We start from the raw sequence: 15,056 nt of genomic DNA, 5'->3' as shown, positions 1-15,056 counted from the left end.
CTATGCTTTTTCACCACTGGACAAAGCCCTCAACTTCACGGTCTGCATATGTTTCAACCTTTCTCGCTTTGCCTCTACTCTACCTCTTTGGCCCGTCGCCAGATTGTCTGGCTATCTTTGCAACAAAGAGCTAAGTATAAACTTCTTCTCATCTTCAAAACGATCCTATATGCTCATCTCACCCCATACTCATTACAATTATCCACGGCTCACCTCCTTGCCCCCCACTGGAGCCCCATCCCATTTCTGCTCTCTCTCTCCTTGCTCCCCTATTCTGGAATGCTCTCGCCCTCTGTACTGCTCTGACTCTACCACTATTTAAATCCAAACTCAAAGCCCTCCTTCTTTCTGAAGAACCTGTTTCCTAGCACTCTACGCTACTGCATCACCCTGTTTGCCTCTCTCCCCTACCCTTCACGGAAAACCCTACAGCACTTTTCCGTCACCCCTCCATCCATCATTTTTGCACTTCTTCCAGCATCCTGTTACTATGTCATTCCGTCCTGTCCTCATTCCTGGTTTATGTTTCCACCTTCTCCTGCAACAGCTGGTCTTCAAGTCACATTCTCCCACCCCATTGTAAAGGAACCATGTCCTCCCGCTCTGCTATCAGTGGGACATTTTGTACGTGTTTTTGTGCCAAAAATGTATTGCTTTTCCTGTGATTTTTTAAAATAAATATAGACATAGTACAATTGAAAACCAGAAAGTTTGCTGCGTGTGATAAATGGCAAGACTTGCAGCGAGAGCATGACTTCTAATTCAAGCAGTTATCTATTAAAGAAGGAGTCAGATGTTCTATGGGGAAACCGCGTTATGGTGGGCTCTATGAGAACCGCTGCAAACCAAATCAATCGCACGTAATAGTGCAGAGACTGAAAAGCGCCAGGAGCAAAGGAAGACTGTATCTGTGAGAGGGCTCCAGAGATAAGTGGAGGAGAGCCTGGGAAGGAGTAACTCGCCTTCTGCCCGTGATGGAAATGGAAACAAATACTCTTGGCAGAGGCGGGTGATGGACAGGAAGGAGGACCACCCCAGAGAAGCTCATTACAGGTTTGCCAGTATCCTGGTGGTAAATCTGCCAGGATGCTGGAAAACAGAATGTCCCCTACGATTGCTCGGTCCAACCGAATTACAACCAGATTATGAGTGCTGGTTGCTGGTGTAAGTCCCCATTCATGGAGTCCACTAGGACTTCATGTGGCACTTTCCTAGTATTACGCATTACCGTGCCTGTAATACCAGTGATTATTGCCAGTAATGTGGCAGAATTGAATTACTACCTCCAGCTGCAGCTCTTTGTTAGAGGTCATTCTGCCACCTCACCGGAAAACTCATAGTCGACTTATAAGGAGGCCCAGTATCTCAAGCCAGGTGATTTGAATAAAAGCAAAGAGCATTTTTGGAACCTAAGAATGCCCACAATTTTAAATTTGAAACATGTATGTAACCGTGATTCAGCAACAAGCCCTTTTGAGCGAGTACAGAAAATTGGACTCTGCTCTTTTCATTGGTCACAGTACTCAAAGTAACAAAAACATTGTCTGTAAATTGTAAGGCATGTATAGCAGTTCCTGAGCAGGATGTGAGGCTTTGGCTGTTTCTGCATTCATGCTCTATGCCGAGTCTTCTGAAGCCCGAGGAGTGAAAGGTTGGTCTTCGGGATGCTCCTTCACTGGCTGCTGCTTGCACAAAGTGAAACAGAAGCTGGAGAAAGGACTCAATTGTAATACAGTCATTTCACATATTTACTTCAACACATAATTACAGACAAATGTTTTTGTATTTTATTTGTACTTTGCATTTATTGAGTGTGGGATAAAATGACCGTAGGATTTAGCACTTACTGTGCTGCTGTGGCCAGAACTGCAGCTGCATCACTCCTGCAGCTCCCTTGCTGAGTGCCGCCAAATTTCTCGCTGTTTCTGGTTAAAAAAAAAGGGACGACCATTAGTGTCGGGAGGATAGCTCAGGGGCAATGTGCTTGTCTTAAAAGCGAAACGACCTGACCAATACAGCTTCGATCCCCAGGTTTGCACTTAAAAACCTCTGGGTATTAAGCGTGTTATAAATAACCAATTATAATTATTATAAAAACGCCGCCTAGTGTAGCGTGGAAATCCCTCTACATAACGACATGCAATTTCTGCCCGCATAGCTATGGTGGAAAAACGCAATTGTCTCTTGGCCACCACATGCTTCCTTTCATGCAGCAGCTGCTTGCCCCTCATTGATCGCCTCCTTTTTTTTGAAGTTGCTGGTCAATCTCTTCCCCTTGCTCTGGGCATGCCCATATTGTCATGTGTATTTTTTGTAGGCTTTACCCGGCAGCCTGCCCATCTAACCACCATCCCACCGAGGTCTGGAAAGGGGGTGGGCCATCATGTCCCTTCGGGCATCAGACAGGTTATACCTGTGGCCTTCCTAGAGGGCGGCTGCTCCAACCGCACAGCCACACTAGAAGTAATACTAAGGAAGCTTGCAAAATCTACACTAGATTGAGGACTAAAGAAGATAGTTGAACTATCCTGAGAAAGGTGGCAGCTAAAACAATGGAAACAATGTTGTTGCCAGAATACCAGCCTACTGGAAACAAGACAGTGTTGCAGTAATGAAGGCAGGAGAATAGGGAACAGCACCACATGTGCAGGGGCAAGACGGGTTCACTCTACAGTAGCCGTCTGCAACAGGAATTCATAAACCAAGCAGCAAGTTGCAATTAGCCAGGACCGTGCGGTGCTCGGAGCAATAAAAGTTCATCAGCAAACAATAGTTGCAAGCACAATGAGCTGCTGAGTCAAATGCTTAATCAAGGAAGCTGACACACATGTGCACTCAGTCAGCCAGGTGCAAGCAATCAGAAGTCAGACTCTTCAAAATAGTCTCTCCATGCTTTGAGGGAGGAAGGACACAGATAAAATGGCCAGAACGTACCATCTGGTTTATTAAGAACAGCAGGAAATATATTGTGGACTGGAGACAATTCCAAAAGTTCTCAAGGAGGTTTGCATGCCCTTGGCAGCATTTACTTGGAAAACAAAGGAGACACAGAGGCTGCAGACAAGACTCTGGGATCACCATATGATGGCTGCGCAGAGGATCCCAGCACCCTTCCATTTCAAGATTTCCCTTATTCTCGAAATAGAATCTGGTGTGTTACTTTAAATTTTGTATATTTCCAATATCTTGGTGTCTGTCAAGGCTATGTCCTTGCTTAGACGAGATGTTGATTAAATATACAATGCCAGAGCAACAAAAGACACAGTAAACCATACAATTGCAATGACATATGAGGGCCATCAAGCACAATTAGTCTGTCTACTGTTGTTAAAAGCCTCTAGCTGCTATCCACATGTAGAATATGGATTTATTCATAAAAAGACATTTCTAAAAGCTCAGAACACCGCCCTCTGTTCTGACGCCCTCCCTGCAGACATTAGCTCTGCACTGGAGGACACCAGACCCTTACCTCTTAAATGCGTAATGCTCCTGTATGCAACGCTTCTGAAAACTCCTTCTGTTTTACACGTTGAGAAAACGTATTGATTCGGTCTTTAAGGAAGGCAAGAGCAAAAAGTAGAGGGATTTCCACGCTACACTAGGCGGCGGTACAGCGAAACAATGTGATGGTAGCATGAGATATAAACTGCCTGGTCTGATGCATAATATCCTTCACCTCCCGAACCTCATGTACCCTTCTCCTAGATATACCGATTGCCACTATAGTCTCAATGTCTCTGGCATATTATTTCATGGCAATGTAGCAGTCGGTTAATTTAAGAATCACCCATTCAAATCCAAGCTCCCCCACACAAACAAAGTTGTGCAATGCCTGCTTGCTCATTGTATCGCCCTATACCACAGTTCACCTTGCAGCCTGTTTTAGGAGCACTTAGGAATTGGTTGCATGACATGGTAATGTTATGTTTACGTAAAGAATCAAGGTGTAGACCCTTTGGTTTTTGGCTGGGAGTGCCTAGAGACGATTCTGGTTTGAACTGCTGATTTACAAAATGTCTCCCCCCTCATTGAGTCACTCACTGTATGGTTCTAGCCACTGCCCCCGCACCCCCCTCTGCTCCACATTACTGAAATCCAGGCACACCCAAAATAAAGAAAAACTCTACTAGTAGCCAGGGTTTCAAGATTGTACTGAAAAGCGCTGCCTGTCCTTTACAGGAGCTATTGGGATGAACTGTGGAATGACACCTCCCCATAACCGCCCTGCCTATCCCTCATGTTTACCATTGTATCTATATGCTCACTTCTCGTCTGTGCCCTTTCACAGCAACTCCATGTAGCTGTGTGGTTATGTTACACATACCTCACTCTAGGTGTACTAACCAACACTGTTCAGCTTCTGTATGTATTCCACATTCCTATGGCCTTTAACAAATGTTATTTATAGCTGCATCATTCATTTGTTGCATCTTCCCACACACTCCTCACCATATTATGTATATTACACTATGTTCCCAATACCACACTATTGTATAACATCTGTTCCAGAGTTCTGCAAAAAGCAGCCCTCCAGTTATTTTGGACTACGGCTCTCATCATTCCTCACCATTGAATATGCTGGCTGGCTAGGGCTGAAGGGGGTTGTAGTCCAAAACATCCAGCAAAAAGTTTCCATATCGCTGTAGGGTTGCTCTGCTCTCTGATGTGTACACTTTAGAGCATGTGTCCGAGCACTATGTGCCATTAGTCAAAGAAATGTACACTCTGTCGTAGTCACGTACCTGTCATGCCCTGGGTAATCAGAAAAAAGGGCATCTGCCAAGTTAGTACCCATATCATAATTTAATAAAAGCACTTCAATGATCAACTTTTCACCACACAAACTCCCTTCAATCCCAATGGTGACTCCCACCACAATCCACTTCCTGGATTCCAAGCCTACTAGAATAGCACTTGGAAGCAAAGGTTGCAGGTTTATTACGTACATTTGTCTTGGCTTAAAGGTGAGACATTTTCATTTATCAGGGTTATTCCACAGTTAAGCGGGCCTCATTGACAGTTTGGTGGGATGGCACATTTTTGGGGGTAGTTTGGTTGGCACCATATGTTTGGACAGTATCACAATTGCTAGCAATTGCACCACAGCATGGAATTCCTACATTGGCGGTGCTTATAGCTGCAGATAAATGATCCACACTTTGTCCAAGAATCCTCGGATTCGCCATGTTGGAATTACCACTCACGGTAAATTCGGCTATATCCCCATTGAGTCCAACAGATTCCGATAATGGAGATGATCACTAACTTACCGCCACTCAAAATCCCAGGGTAAATCCACTGCACCAAGTGGTGGTAACAGTAAATGAGATTGGTGGTAAATTCTATGGGAATTACAAGGGGTGTGCCACCAAACTCATAATGAGGCCTATTATTGTGAAGAACACTCCTGACATTACGATTAGCCACCCCCACACTCCCCCATTGAAAGTATGCAAATGGTGTCTTAGATGCTTCTGCGTCAATCAGTGCTTAATTGCTTTTGGGTCAAAGTATATGACTCTGATAGTTGTACTTTAGGGTCAAAGGGCCACACTCTGCAATTGCAACACTTCAGCTATCTGGTATTTTGTGCAACATTCCAAAATATCAAACTGAAAGTTTGCACACAATTAAGTTCAAACAATTAAAATTGAAAACGTTTGAAAATGGAACCAGAAAGAATGATTCATGGATGGGGAACAGAGGGCCAGGGGCTGTTCGTACTGCTGCCTTTTTCAAAGGGCACATGGGTTGGGGGGCAGGTAGGAGGAGTGGCCAGACAGAAAGTAGGTGTATATCATGATGTTTCACCTGTTAAAATGCCTGAAAGAAATTGTTTGACAAGGGCAGTGGGATAAATGGTAAGACAGGGAAGTGACAGAGGTAAAGGGAAGTCTAAGTAAAAGGAGCTTGTTTTTTTAGCTGGTGCACTTTAATAGAAAAATCTGTTTTCAAATTTGAGAAAATACGTTGATGCTTTTCTTTTTAAGCACATGGCCTATATAGAATGTTCACTGTCCACTTTTGGCAATGGTGCCAGCGTGTTCATATGGTGGGTCCATGCTGAGTTGGAGAGAGGGGCAGCACTGCATTGCTTTTTCCTATTCCACTCAGGGTGTCCTGTATACCCTCCACAGCCGAGCCATGGTTATCTTCCGCCAACTAGTCTCTCTACTCCCCTGGGATAATTGGTGCAATTATTCCTCCCTAGTTTTAATATCAGCCTACTATGCGTCTTTACATTGAGTGAAACTTAGTTCAAACGTCTTAGTGTTGATATCATTGGAAAGACATTTAATACACAATGATAATCTTGACTTTTGCAAGCAGGTGCTATTCTCATGACATTGCAGACACATCTTTCGTGTTTGTGCTAGCACTTCATCAGGAACAATTCTTGATTGCTTTGTGTCTTCTGTCTGGTGCTCAGTACCACGGCAGCTGTAATGCTCTTTGGTGGCTGTAGAAAGTGTGAACTTTTTTTGAGACAATATATCCTCTTCTATAAGCAGAGATACTCCTCACACTCTTATGTAGAGATGATTGCATCGACACACAAGGTAAAGCAGTGTCTGTGCATTCTATGCAATACAGTTTAGACAAGGCAGACAGAAATATGGATTAAGAAACTAACTGGGGGTTGGGTGGGATTTGATGTAAACTGAAGCACGCAAATGCCGCTCCATGCAGATGCAGACATTACTTTGTTGTCTCACTTGGTGCTCGTTGCTTTCAAGGTCGCAGTTGCCAATGGCCCGTTAAAATTGACAATGCAGACACGAGTCTGGTAACCCAATCCAAGAACTTTGGATCTCAGATGAAAGTAACTTGCCTTCAGGGATTCAATATGGCCGTTGGAGAGGAAGCGTCGTTAAGCCGTTGCCAAGGAGACAGGAAGTGGAGCATGACAATGCCATGTGAAGGTATGAAACGGATTCATGTTAAATTTGAATACAAAGATGTACAGATGGATTATTGTTTTTTTCTTCCTCTGATCCAATCCAAAGAGCCCTAAAGAAAAGGACACAATGGCATTCTCTTTTGTATTCCCTCCATTACACACATATAGAAAAACTCAGGTGAATGAAAGTTCCAACATTGTTCATCACCCCTGTCGTGACCTCTATGGGATCACTTTTGATGTGTTTATTCTAAGCATCCTCTGGCTAGCGAAATGTACCTTTGAACATCTTGTGGGCCACTATCTTTAAAGGCATGATTGGGTGATGAGGAAGTGTTTGCACATGTACATTACCTTTCACGAGGAGACACCATAGTAGTTTCAGCATACAGTGTTTATTGAGAATGCACATCACACAGGTTGAGCAGCCAGCTAAGACACAAGTCGATGACAAATTCTGCTCTACAGCCACACACCTTCTATATAATGGCCATAGCTAAAATAAAATCAAACCACATGCTTAACACTTATGTCATTCTACTTCCATAAGTGAACGTCCTTCTGAATCCACTATTATATCACAAGAGAGCTGTTCTGCACACCAGGCACTTAAGGAGATGAAGCACAACAATAGAGTAAAGTCAGGAGTGGAGTAACACATTTCTCTGCTACAATTTAAGCAATAACATCCAATCTTTGGGGTCCGGATCGGCTGTTATTACTATTAGCACCATGGGTTTCCAATCCGGAAACGCAGGGTGCTGACAGCGATGTATTTCGTATGAATGAATGAGACGCACTCATAGCGTGCTGTTCATTCATACAAAAACTTACCTAAGATGGCTGCCGTGAAGCTGGAAGACGGGCTCCATGCAGAGCTCTTCTTCCCTTTCCGTGGGCGTCCGTTAAGCTGGAGCGGCGGCAGTTCCACTGCGCCAAAAGAATAAGGTTAGTGGGGTAAGGGGGTGGGTAGGGAAGGGAACAGTGACCCTTCCCTACCCACCACCCCCCCACCACCCCAGAGGGAAAAGGGGAGTGGAGGAGAGGGTGGAGGGAAGATGTCGGGTGGGGGAGCAGCCATTAGGTTTCTTGGAACACGACTTGGAGCATGGGATCCAGCACATATTCCAAGCAGCCTGAATGATTAGCTCCCCCTCCCCAGGTGCTAATGAACAGTAATCCTTGTCCTGCATCATCTGAGTTTGTAAGCTTTGCGTCAGCATCCTCCTCTCCACATTTGTATTCCACCACTATGCAGCCTGCGGTCCCCATAGTGATGGCCCAAACATGCTCCATCTCCAAAGAATTCCAGCCTTGGGAATCTCCAGAAGGAATACTTCTCCACTCGGTCTTGTCATTGGTCCATGGTAACCAAGTGTGGCTTATCAGCCGCACGCTAATGTCCAGGTTGGAAACATTAACAAGGTAGATAAGGAATGTGTGCAGAGGACATTAATACAATGTGGAGGGTCGGCTGAAGTTCTAGCAAAGTCTGGGCAGAAAGATGTAATAGTGTTTCCAAACAATGGTTAATTGGTGTATACATATCTTGGAGTTGTCACATTTCCATGAGGTTGAGTCTGAAGAGATGGTCTTGGGTTTTACAACAGTATTGGCTTAGAATATGGTGGACGGATGGTTTTTGCTGCGGTTAAGGTGAGAAGCAAGGATTCAGCACATAGCTGGGCAGTGAACAGGTTTTGAGAGAATGAGGATAGTGTGTATAATGGGTATGTATGGATTACCTTGAATGGGCAGCGGAATATGTATTGTGTGTGTCCTAGGTTTGGGCATGGAATGTTAGTTAATGGCATTGGAGGCAATGTTGAATGGTAGTTTGAAAGGTTGGAAAGGAAACTGACAGTGGAGGGCAGAGTATGTGGAACAGATTTTGTGAGACAGTTGCGAAAGTTGTCACTTCGATAAGCTCTTTATCATCACATTTAGACAGTATATTTGCTTAAGATCTTCAACTTGGGAGCCATGCCGCTGACCTTGTTTCACTTCCATTCACTAAGTTCCATTGTGACAGCAGTACATCTGGTGAGGGTGGGATAGCCTGAATTGTTTTGATTTTTAGCAATACAATTATACAGGCAATTCAATTTCTGAAAGTGAGAACAGCTAATCAGTTCCCACTTTTACAAAGCTCCATTCCAAGAAGCATAAGTCATGTCTTGTTATGACATGTGGCTTCTGGGATCCCACCAGTATCAATCCACAAGAATATGGATATTAATGTCAGCTTGATGAGGTGACTCAGCCATGAGAGGGATGGTGTATTTTACCTGTCTGGCCTGGGTGTACCCAAAACTGTGGGGAACCCCACCCAGGACACTTCTCTTTGGATCAACCTGAGGTGATCAAAATCAAAAAAGCTAAGCTTTTACATCCCCGCAGATGGCATATCCTTACATACCCCAGCCAAAAATATTTTAGCACCACCCTTCTAATGGTCTGGCTCATCGTCAAGGTGAGAAAATCTACTGAGGCCATCTGTTTTAAAGTGTTGAGATCAAGGTTTAGGTGGAATGTCCATGTGGAATCACAGCAGAGATATGGCCACACACCAAAGGTTTGGATTCTTCTCAGCTTTGGCCTGGTTTCTTTCTTTTCGCAGCAGCTGCCTTCTAAGTAGGCAACAGGCGTACCATCCCCTCTGAGTTCAGCTGTGCTTAGACTGTTCAGATCCCTGATTTTCAGATGTCTCTCTGGTATTTGAATTCCTGTCCTTAGTCATGAATGTGTAAATATGGTGCCTAGCACAAACCATCTTTCTGTCAATTAAAAACTGTTTGGCAGGTAGGGGTAGAAAGGCCTTTCTGTGGTCTCTGCACCGACATGAAGGGGGAATCCCTGTCAGAGATGACTTCCTGGGAGGATCCCAAAGGGTTTTTTTTTCTCCCTTTTTCACCCCACCTGACTTACCTGAACCCTGGAAAGACTACAAGGAGCGCACTGATTCATGAATGTGTAAACCCAGATGGGGCCAGGATAAATTATCTGACAAACTGTCAGATGTGCATGTCCCTTCTAAGTGACCAGCTGCAATGTCAGGAACCAAATCTGGTAGGAAACTCCTGCGGCCTGGGAGAACAACCAGTCTCTGACTGCACCCTGCCTCAGAATTCTTGGACTCACTGTTTTTAAAAGGCGAGGACTCTTGCCCTGCACTTGCTCCCTGGTTTGGGATGGACCAGGGCTCTTGCCTGGTGCTTACTCCCTGTCTGTATCCGCAGACACACTAAAGTTGGGCAGTTCTTCTAATCCTGGCAAAATCAACCTAACCTGGACCTCCAACTGGGGACAAATCACTCAGTTCTGGTAGGTCTGTTGCGTCTGAAGCCATCTTGTTCTCCGTCTCAGCTTCTGATACTAATTCAGTAGTCAAACCTGAGATCACTGATTCCTGTTCTACTGCAGTAGGTACATCAGTGACCACTCTGCCCTCTTCTGTCGAAGCAGGCATGTCAGAAGACTTTGAATCTGACTGTGAGCTACCAGTGAGACCAGTCTCTTCCACTTTCCAGAAGAAAAAGCCAAATGACCTCTTCCCTTGCTGCTTGTAGAGACTTGGCTCTAGACACTTGAGCGACTATGTTTGGATCAGGAAAGCCATTATGTAAAAGAGATCATATCGGAAAGAAGTGTTCGCCTGCAACGCTGTGCATGGAGACTATCCCCTCTAAATAAGCTCTAGCATTGGATTTGGGCATTGACTGAGGCCATCAAACCCTCTTACACTGTGATCTGGGATGTCTGTGTACCGACCAAGTTCTGCTTGTTTTAGACAGACATCTGTGACACTAGCAGCCATGTCAGGCAAGGAAGGAGTCTTTTTCCCATTTATGAATGCATGATTCACAAATATCTGAGTATTGGCTTCGACTGAGGCATCCCCTGGATACCCAGTACCATCCCCACTCTGAGTGTCTAGGGGATGTATGCAACTAATCTTATATTGATTCCAACAGTGTCTCTGATGCCCTATGTAACTAAGCTTATCATGCAACAGCGCTTCGATGCCCCCTGGCTGTTTGTGTGCTATCTGAATGTAATAAATAAATAAATGTTCGGTCACTCCCTGCCCTAGTAGGACTTTATCTGCTAAAATGCCCACACTAACAATGGCCTCTGCCATGAGGCATCTGATATGATGGCCTTTTGGGTTTACCCTGGAAGGCCAGATCTCACTTCCTCTGTAACAAGTCCCCACACAGAAAGCATCCTCTAGGTGGTGAAGGCATGAGTGCTTCATTGCTAGAGGTATCTTCACTCTTCTTTTCTGTGGTGGCTGACAAGGTACATGTGTGGAACATCCGTTGATGTTTATGGGGACCGTTCTTGCAAGAAGGGTAAGAACTTTTGTCCTTAATCCTCCTTATATTTGCTTTTATCAGAGGCCTCTGCTTCTGCTTTCTGCTCACCTGAGCCTTTTTATGGACGTGAGTATGCACATACCTATCGGCAGCCCTTGCGAACCCCCTAGGGTCTGTGAAAGTCTTGCCCACTAGATGCTGGTGTAACTCTGCCTCACAATTCCTTAGGCCATGCTCATATTCAATCAAATGAAACATTACTTCAAATGTGCCTACTTTGTTCCCAGTGGCAGACTGATTAAGATATGTCTGGGACACATGTGAACATGCCTCAAAAGTTTAATTCCCCTTTTTTGTGAGCTCTCTAAAGCTCCTGGGGTATTGCTCTGTGGTCTTGCAGAACTTCCTGATAGTTGTGGCCTTCATTCTGGCAAAAATAGTCCTTTCCTCTGGAGCCAACTGAATACTGACACCAGTTCCTGCTGTCAGTCGACGGCTAATTTTCACTGCACCCCACAATCACTCTTCCACTTCCTGAAGCCAGAAGGCTAACTCCAGTACGTCAAACCAGTCGATGATATCCTTTGCCACCTCACGCTGCTGGCTAAGCCCTTGGGGATATGGCGCCTAGGCTTTCTTTGGGTTCCACCACTGGAGATACTTCTCCCCATCAGAAGACTGTGTGTCTCCCTTTTCTCCTGAAGCTGTGCAGTTAACTCATTACTTGATCACTTTGTTTATATTTTTCTGTATAGACTCCTTATCTCTAGAATCCAGCTCCAACCCGGGGAGGCCTACTCAGGACCTGGCTGAGGATTGGGACCTGACAGATCCTGAGATCTAGCTGAACCCCGAATTTGTGGGAAACCACACTACCCAGTCTTTGAGAGGAATGGTGGGAACAACTATTATTTTCGCTGTCCCCATCCACTGCTAAGCTCCCTGCTAGAATGAGTAACTGGTTGGAAACTCAGGATTACTACTGGCCCGCCTGGGTCTCCTCTGCTACCCTAGCTGACTGAAAATCTTGGATGCTCTTATGCATTTTGGGTTTCCTAACCTTGCTGCCATGGGGCTAGTTCCCTTTCCTTGCATAGCTCACGAAGAGCATTGGACTTCAGGTCCATCACTGAGTCGATGTTCAGCTCCATTTTGTAAACAACAACAAATATCGGTCAGTGTTTCTGTCATTGCCTGCACAGGCTATTATTTGACCTGACTAATCTGCGGGGGCAGTCTGTATTAATGCCCACCACTGCCAACAGTGTGACGAAATGACTACTGCTTGGCAGGAGTCAAGGAATGAGTAGTGCCTTAAATGCCATCTCACCCCTACACTACTACTAAATGAGCAGCAATCCAAATCATAAAGGTGAAACAGCTATACTCTTCAGGAGGGGTGTGAATTACTACAGATGCAGCACAAACCACAATAGCATGGTGGCACCAAAATAAAAGAATAACCAACTACGTTTCTAGAAATAGAGGAACATTAATAAATAACTTGCTAACATTTATGAATGTGTCTTTAAAAAGATAGAAAGTCATTAGGATTCTCTAAGGGGGATCAGGTGAAAGGGGCCACATCAAAAAGCTTATGTTCTTGTATTTGGTGCTCAACAGTGTCGAGCCAGAGTTTTTGTTTTGGCATTGAACCGGGAGTATGAGCACTTTTGGTGCCCGACAGGGGTCAAGACGAGGATCATTGGTGATGGGATCCAATAATATAGTGCTGTCCGGCCGCGGCAATGGTGTGCAGGTTGAAGGTGCTGGGGACAGTAGCCGAAGTGAGATCAGCGTTACTGGATGACTTGGTGGCCCAGGTGCAGAGAAACTGAGGTTGGCCTTAGCAGCAAGCAGGCTTGGATGGCTCAACACAGTGTTGAGGTACTGTAACACTGTCAGCTTAGAACTCGAAGAAGTTGTTAACCCTCTAGGCTGTGTCGAGTTGGGATGCCTGAAGACTTGGAGGGTCTCTGATGTGGAGACAGCAGAGCTTCAGCATTGGGCGGGACTTGGAGATGCTGAGGCAGTCAGGTGCCAAGGTCGGAGATGACTCTGGCTGTTCCAGTGCAGCAGCTGGGATATCATCAAAGCTACCCAAACTGGTGTTGAGGCGGTTCAGCGATGCAGGGAGAGCAAGGGATTGAATCCCTGATGTGGTCGTTGCTGGGAGACGCAGTTTAGGTTCTCAGAGGCATGGTAAGTCTTTTTTGTGCTTCCCAGCTAGGAAAGATTGTAGAGCACACTTGAATGGTTCTGATACTGCCAGTAAGCAGGTTCCTCAATACCAGTATTTTAGATGAAGAGGTTTTGTCCACAGCGGTGTCACCACAAAGGTGCACTTGGGATGGGCAGGGAGAGAAGTGTCCTTCGAGCCTTCTCTCTTCACCCCTGTGACAGAGGCCTTTTGCATAGACTTTATCACTGGAAACGTTTCTGGTGAATCCCTGTCGTCTTGCAGTCCAAAAATGAATCCAGGGCCCCTTATGAAGACACAATGTTACGGATTGTTGGTTTAAAGAAAGCCTGATGTCAGGGGCCCAAACCAGGCTGCTGTAACAAGTGTCGTTTCACTTCTGATGTCACGCCCAAAGTGCTTTGTCTCCAGGAATTGGGGTGAAGGCAGGAAGTTTAGGAAGCCCTAGTACAATCGTAGATGATGGAACAACTCTCTTGGGCTCAACCACTCCTCTTGGATACTCTAGCTCTAATCCCCAGCCCTGCCTGCCTTCAAAACGATGACAGTAATCAGCACACTGGCGTAAGAATACCCTTGGCATATCAGGATTGCCTCTGAAGCACAGGTGCCCAGAGGTCAACTTGGGAAGGCTTCCTTTGGAAGGTGGCGGCCGCCCTCAGGAGGATAAAAGGGACAGCTTCCTGGGCAGGGTCCCACAAGGCCAGATGGCTAATACACACCCAGCCGCCCAGTCAGGAGTGAATAGCCTCACAAAGCTGACAATACTATGACCTGAAACGCAGAGACTTTATAATTGTGTGAGCCCAGTAACCGCTGTGTCCTACCCAGCTTGTCGGCATCCACATTCCAGAGTCTATTAAACTATATCGCCACACAGCAGGCATACAAGAATGCTGATGGTTTGGGGCCACCCTCCTTAAAGGTGCCCCCTGCTAGACCGTACCACCCCCACAAGGAGCCACAGCCAAATTACTCCCAGCACTGGTGAATGTCCGAACCATGACAGAAAGGCATGAAGCAGAGGTTCACATTGCTGGCATTAAGTGGGAAGGCAGGTTTCTGTGACAGCAGGACTGGCTAGAAGTATCTATCCTACACTGATAAGACTTACCCACGCCCTCCTGTTTTCAATTATCGCACCTGCTCTACCACACACTTAAACTTTTCAGTAAGAGCACTGAGTGACTACTGGTCTAGTTCAGCACTTATAATAGTGTAGAACAGTACCACATCATGGCCTGCGGCAAGTTATTGTCTAAGCTCTATCACCACCTCATTCGGCTTGAGTTGCCCTTGACCTTGTGTGGTGCATGCATGCCCTCAACAGGTGAAAGATATCACACCCTCATCGCCAATGAATCAGTCGACGCCCAAGAAGTCTTGACACCCATGTTTATTCGTAATTAGACTCCTCACAGATTGAGCAGTCTTCTGGCTCCCAGTATCTCCAGCTGCCACTCTGTACCACTGCACAATCTGGATTCCACTCCTGGCAGATTATTAGGAACGAGTAATCTTTCGTTCCCACCATCAGGAATGAACCTTCCTACCTTGCCTTTCGCAAACAAGTCAAAACCACACTTTTTAACAAATATGCATGATTACCTTTGTGACTACTGCTGACTGGACTGTA

At 45.5% G+C, this 15,056-nt stretch overlaps 1 protein-coding gene across 1 annotated transcript in view; it reads left to right on the top strand.

Moving 5' to 3' along the window:
* The window catches only part of LOC138526619 (beta-2-glycoprotein 1-like), a 145,546-nt gene that overhangs the window by 94,837 nt on the left and 35,653 nt on the right, over positions 1–15,056 (top strand). The window contains exon 3 of the mRNA XM_069637366.1: positions 6,738–6,923. Within this exon, the coding sequence (XP_069493467.1) occupies positions 6,738–6,923 (186 nt within the window). The remainder of the gene's footprint in view (positions 1–6,737; positions 6,924–15,056) is intronic.

The sequence above is a fragment of the Ambystoma mexicanum genome, chromosome 1q (genome assembly GCF_040938575.1).
Source record: "Ambystoma mexicanum isolate Mex_15411 chromosome 1q, UKY_AmexF1_1, whole genome shotgun sequence".
Classification (NCBI taxonomy): Eukaryota; Metazoa; Chordata; class Amphibia; order Caudata; family Ambystomatidae; genus Ambystoma; species Ambystoma mexicanum.
Note: the sequence above shows the minus strand (reverse complement) of the source record. Positions and strands in the feature narration are given on the sequence as shown.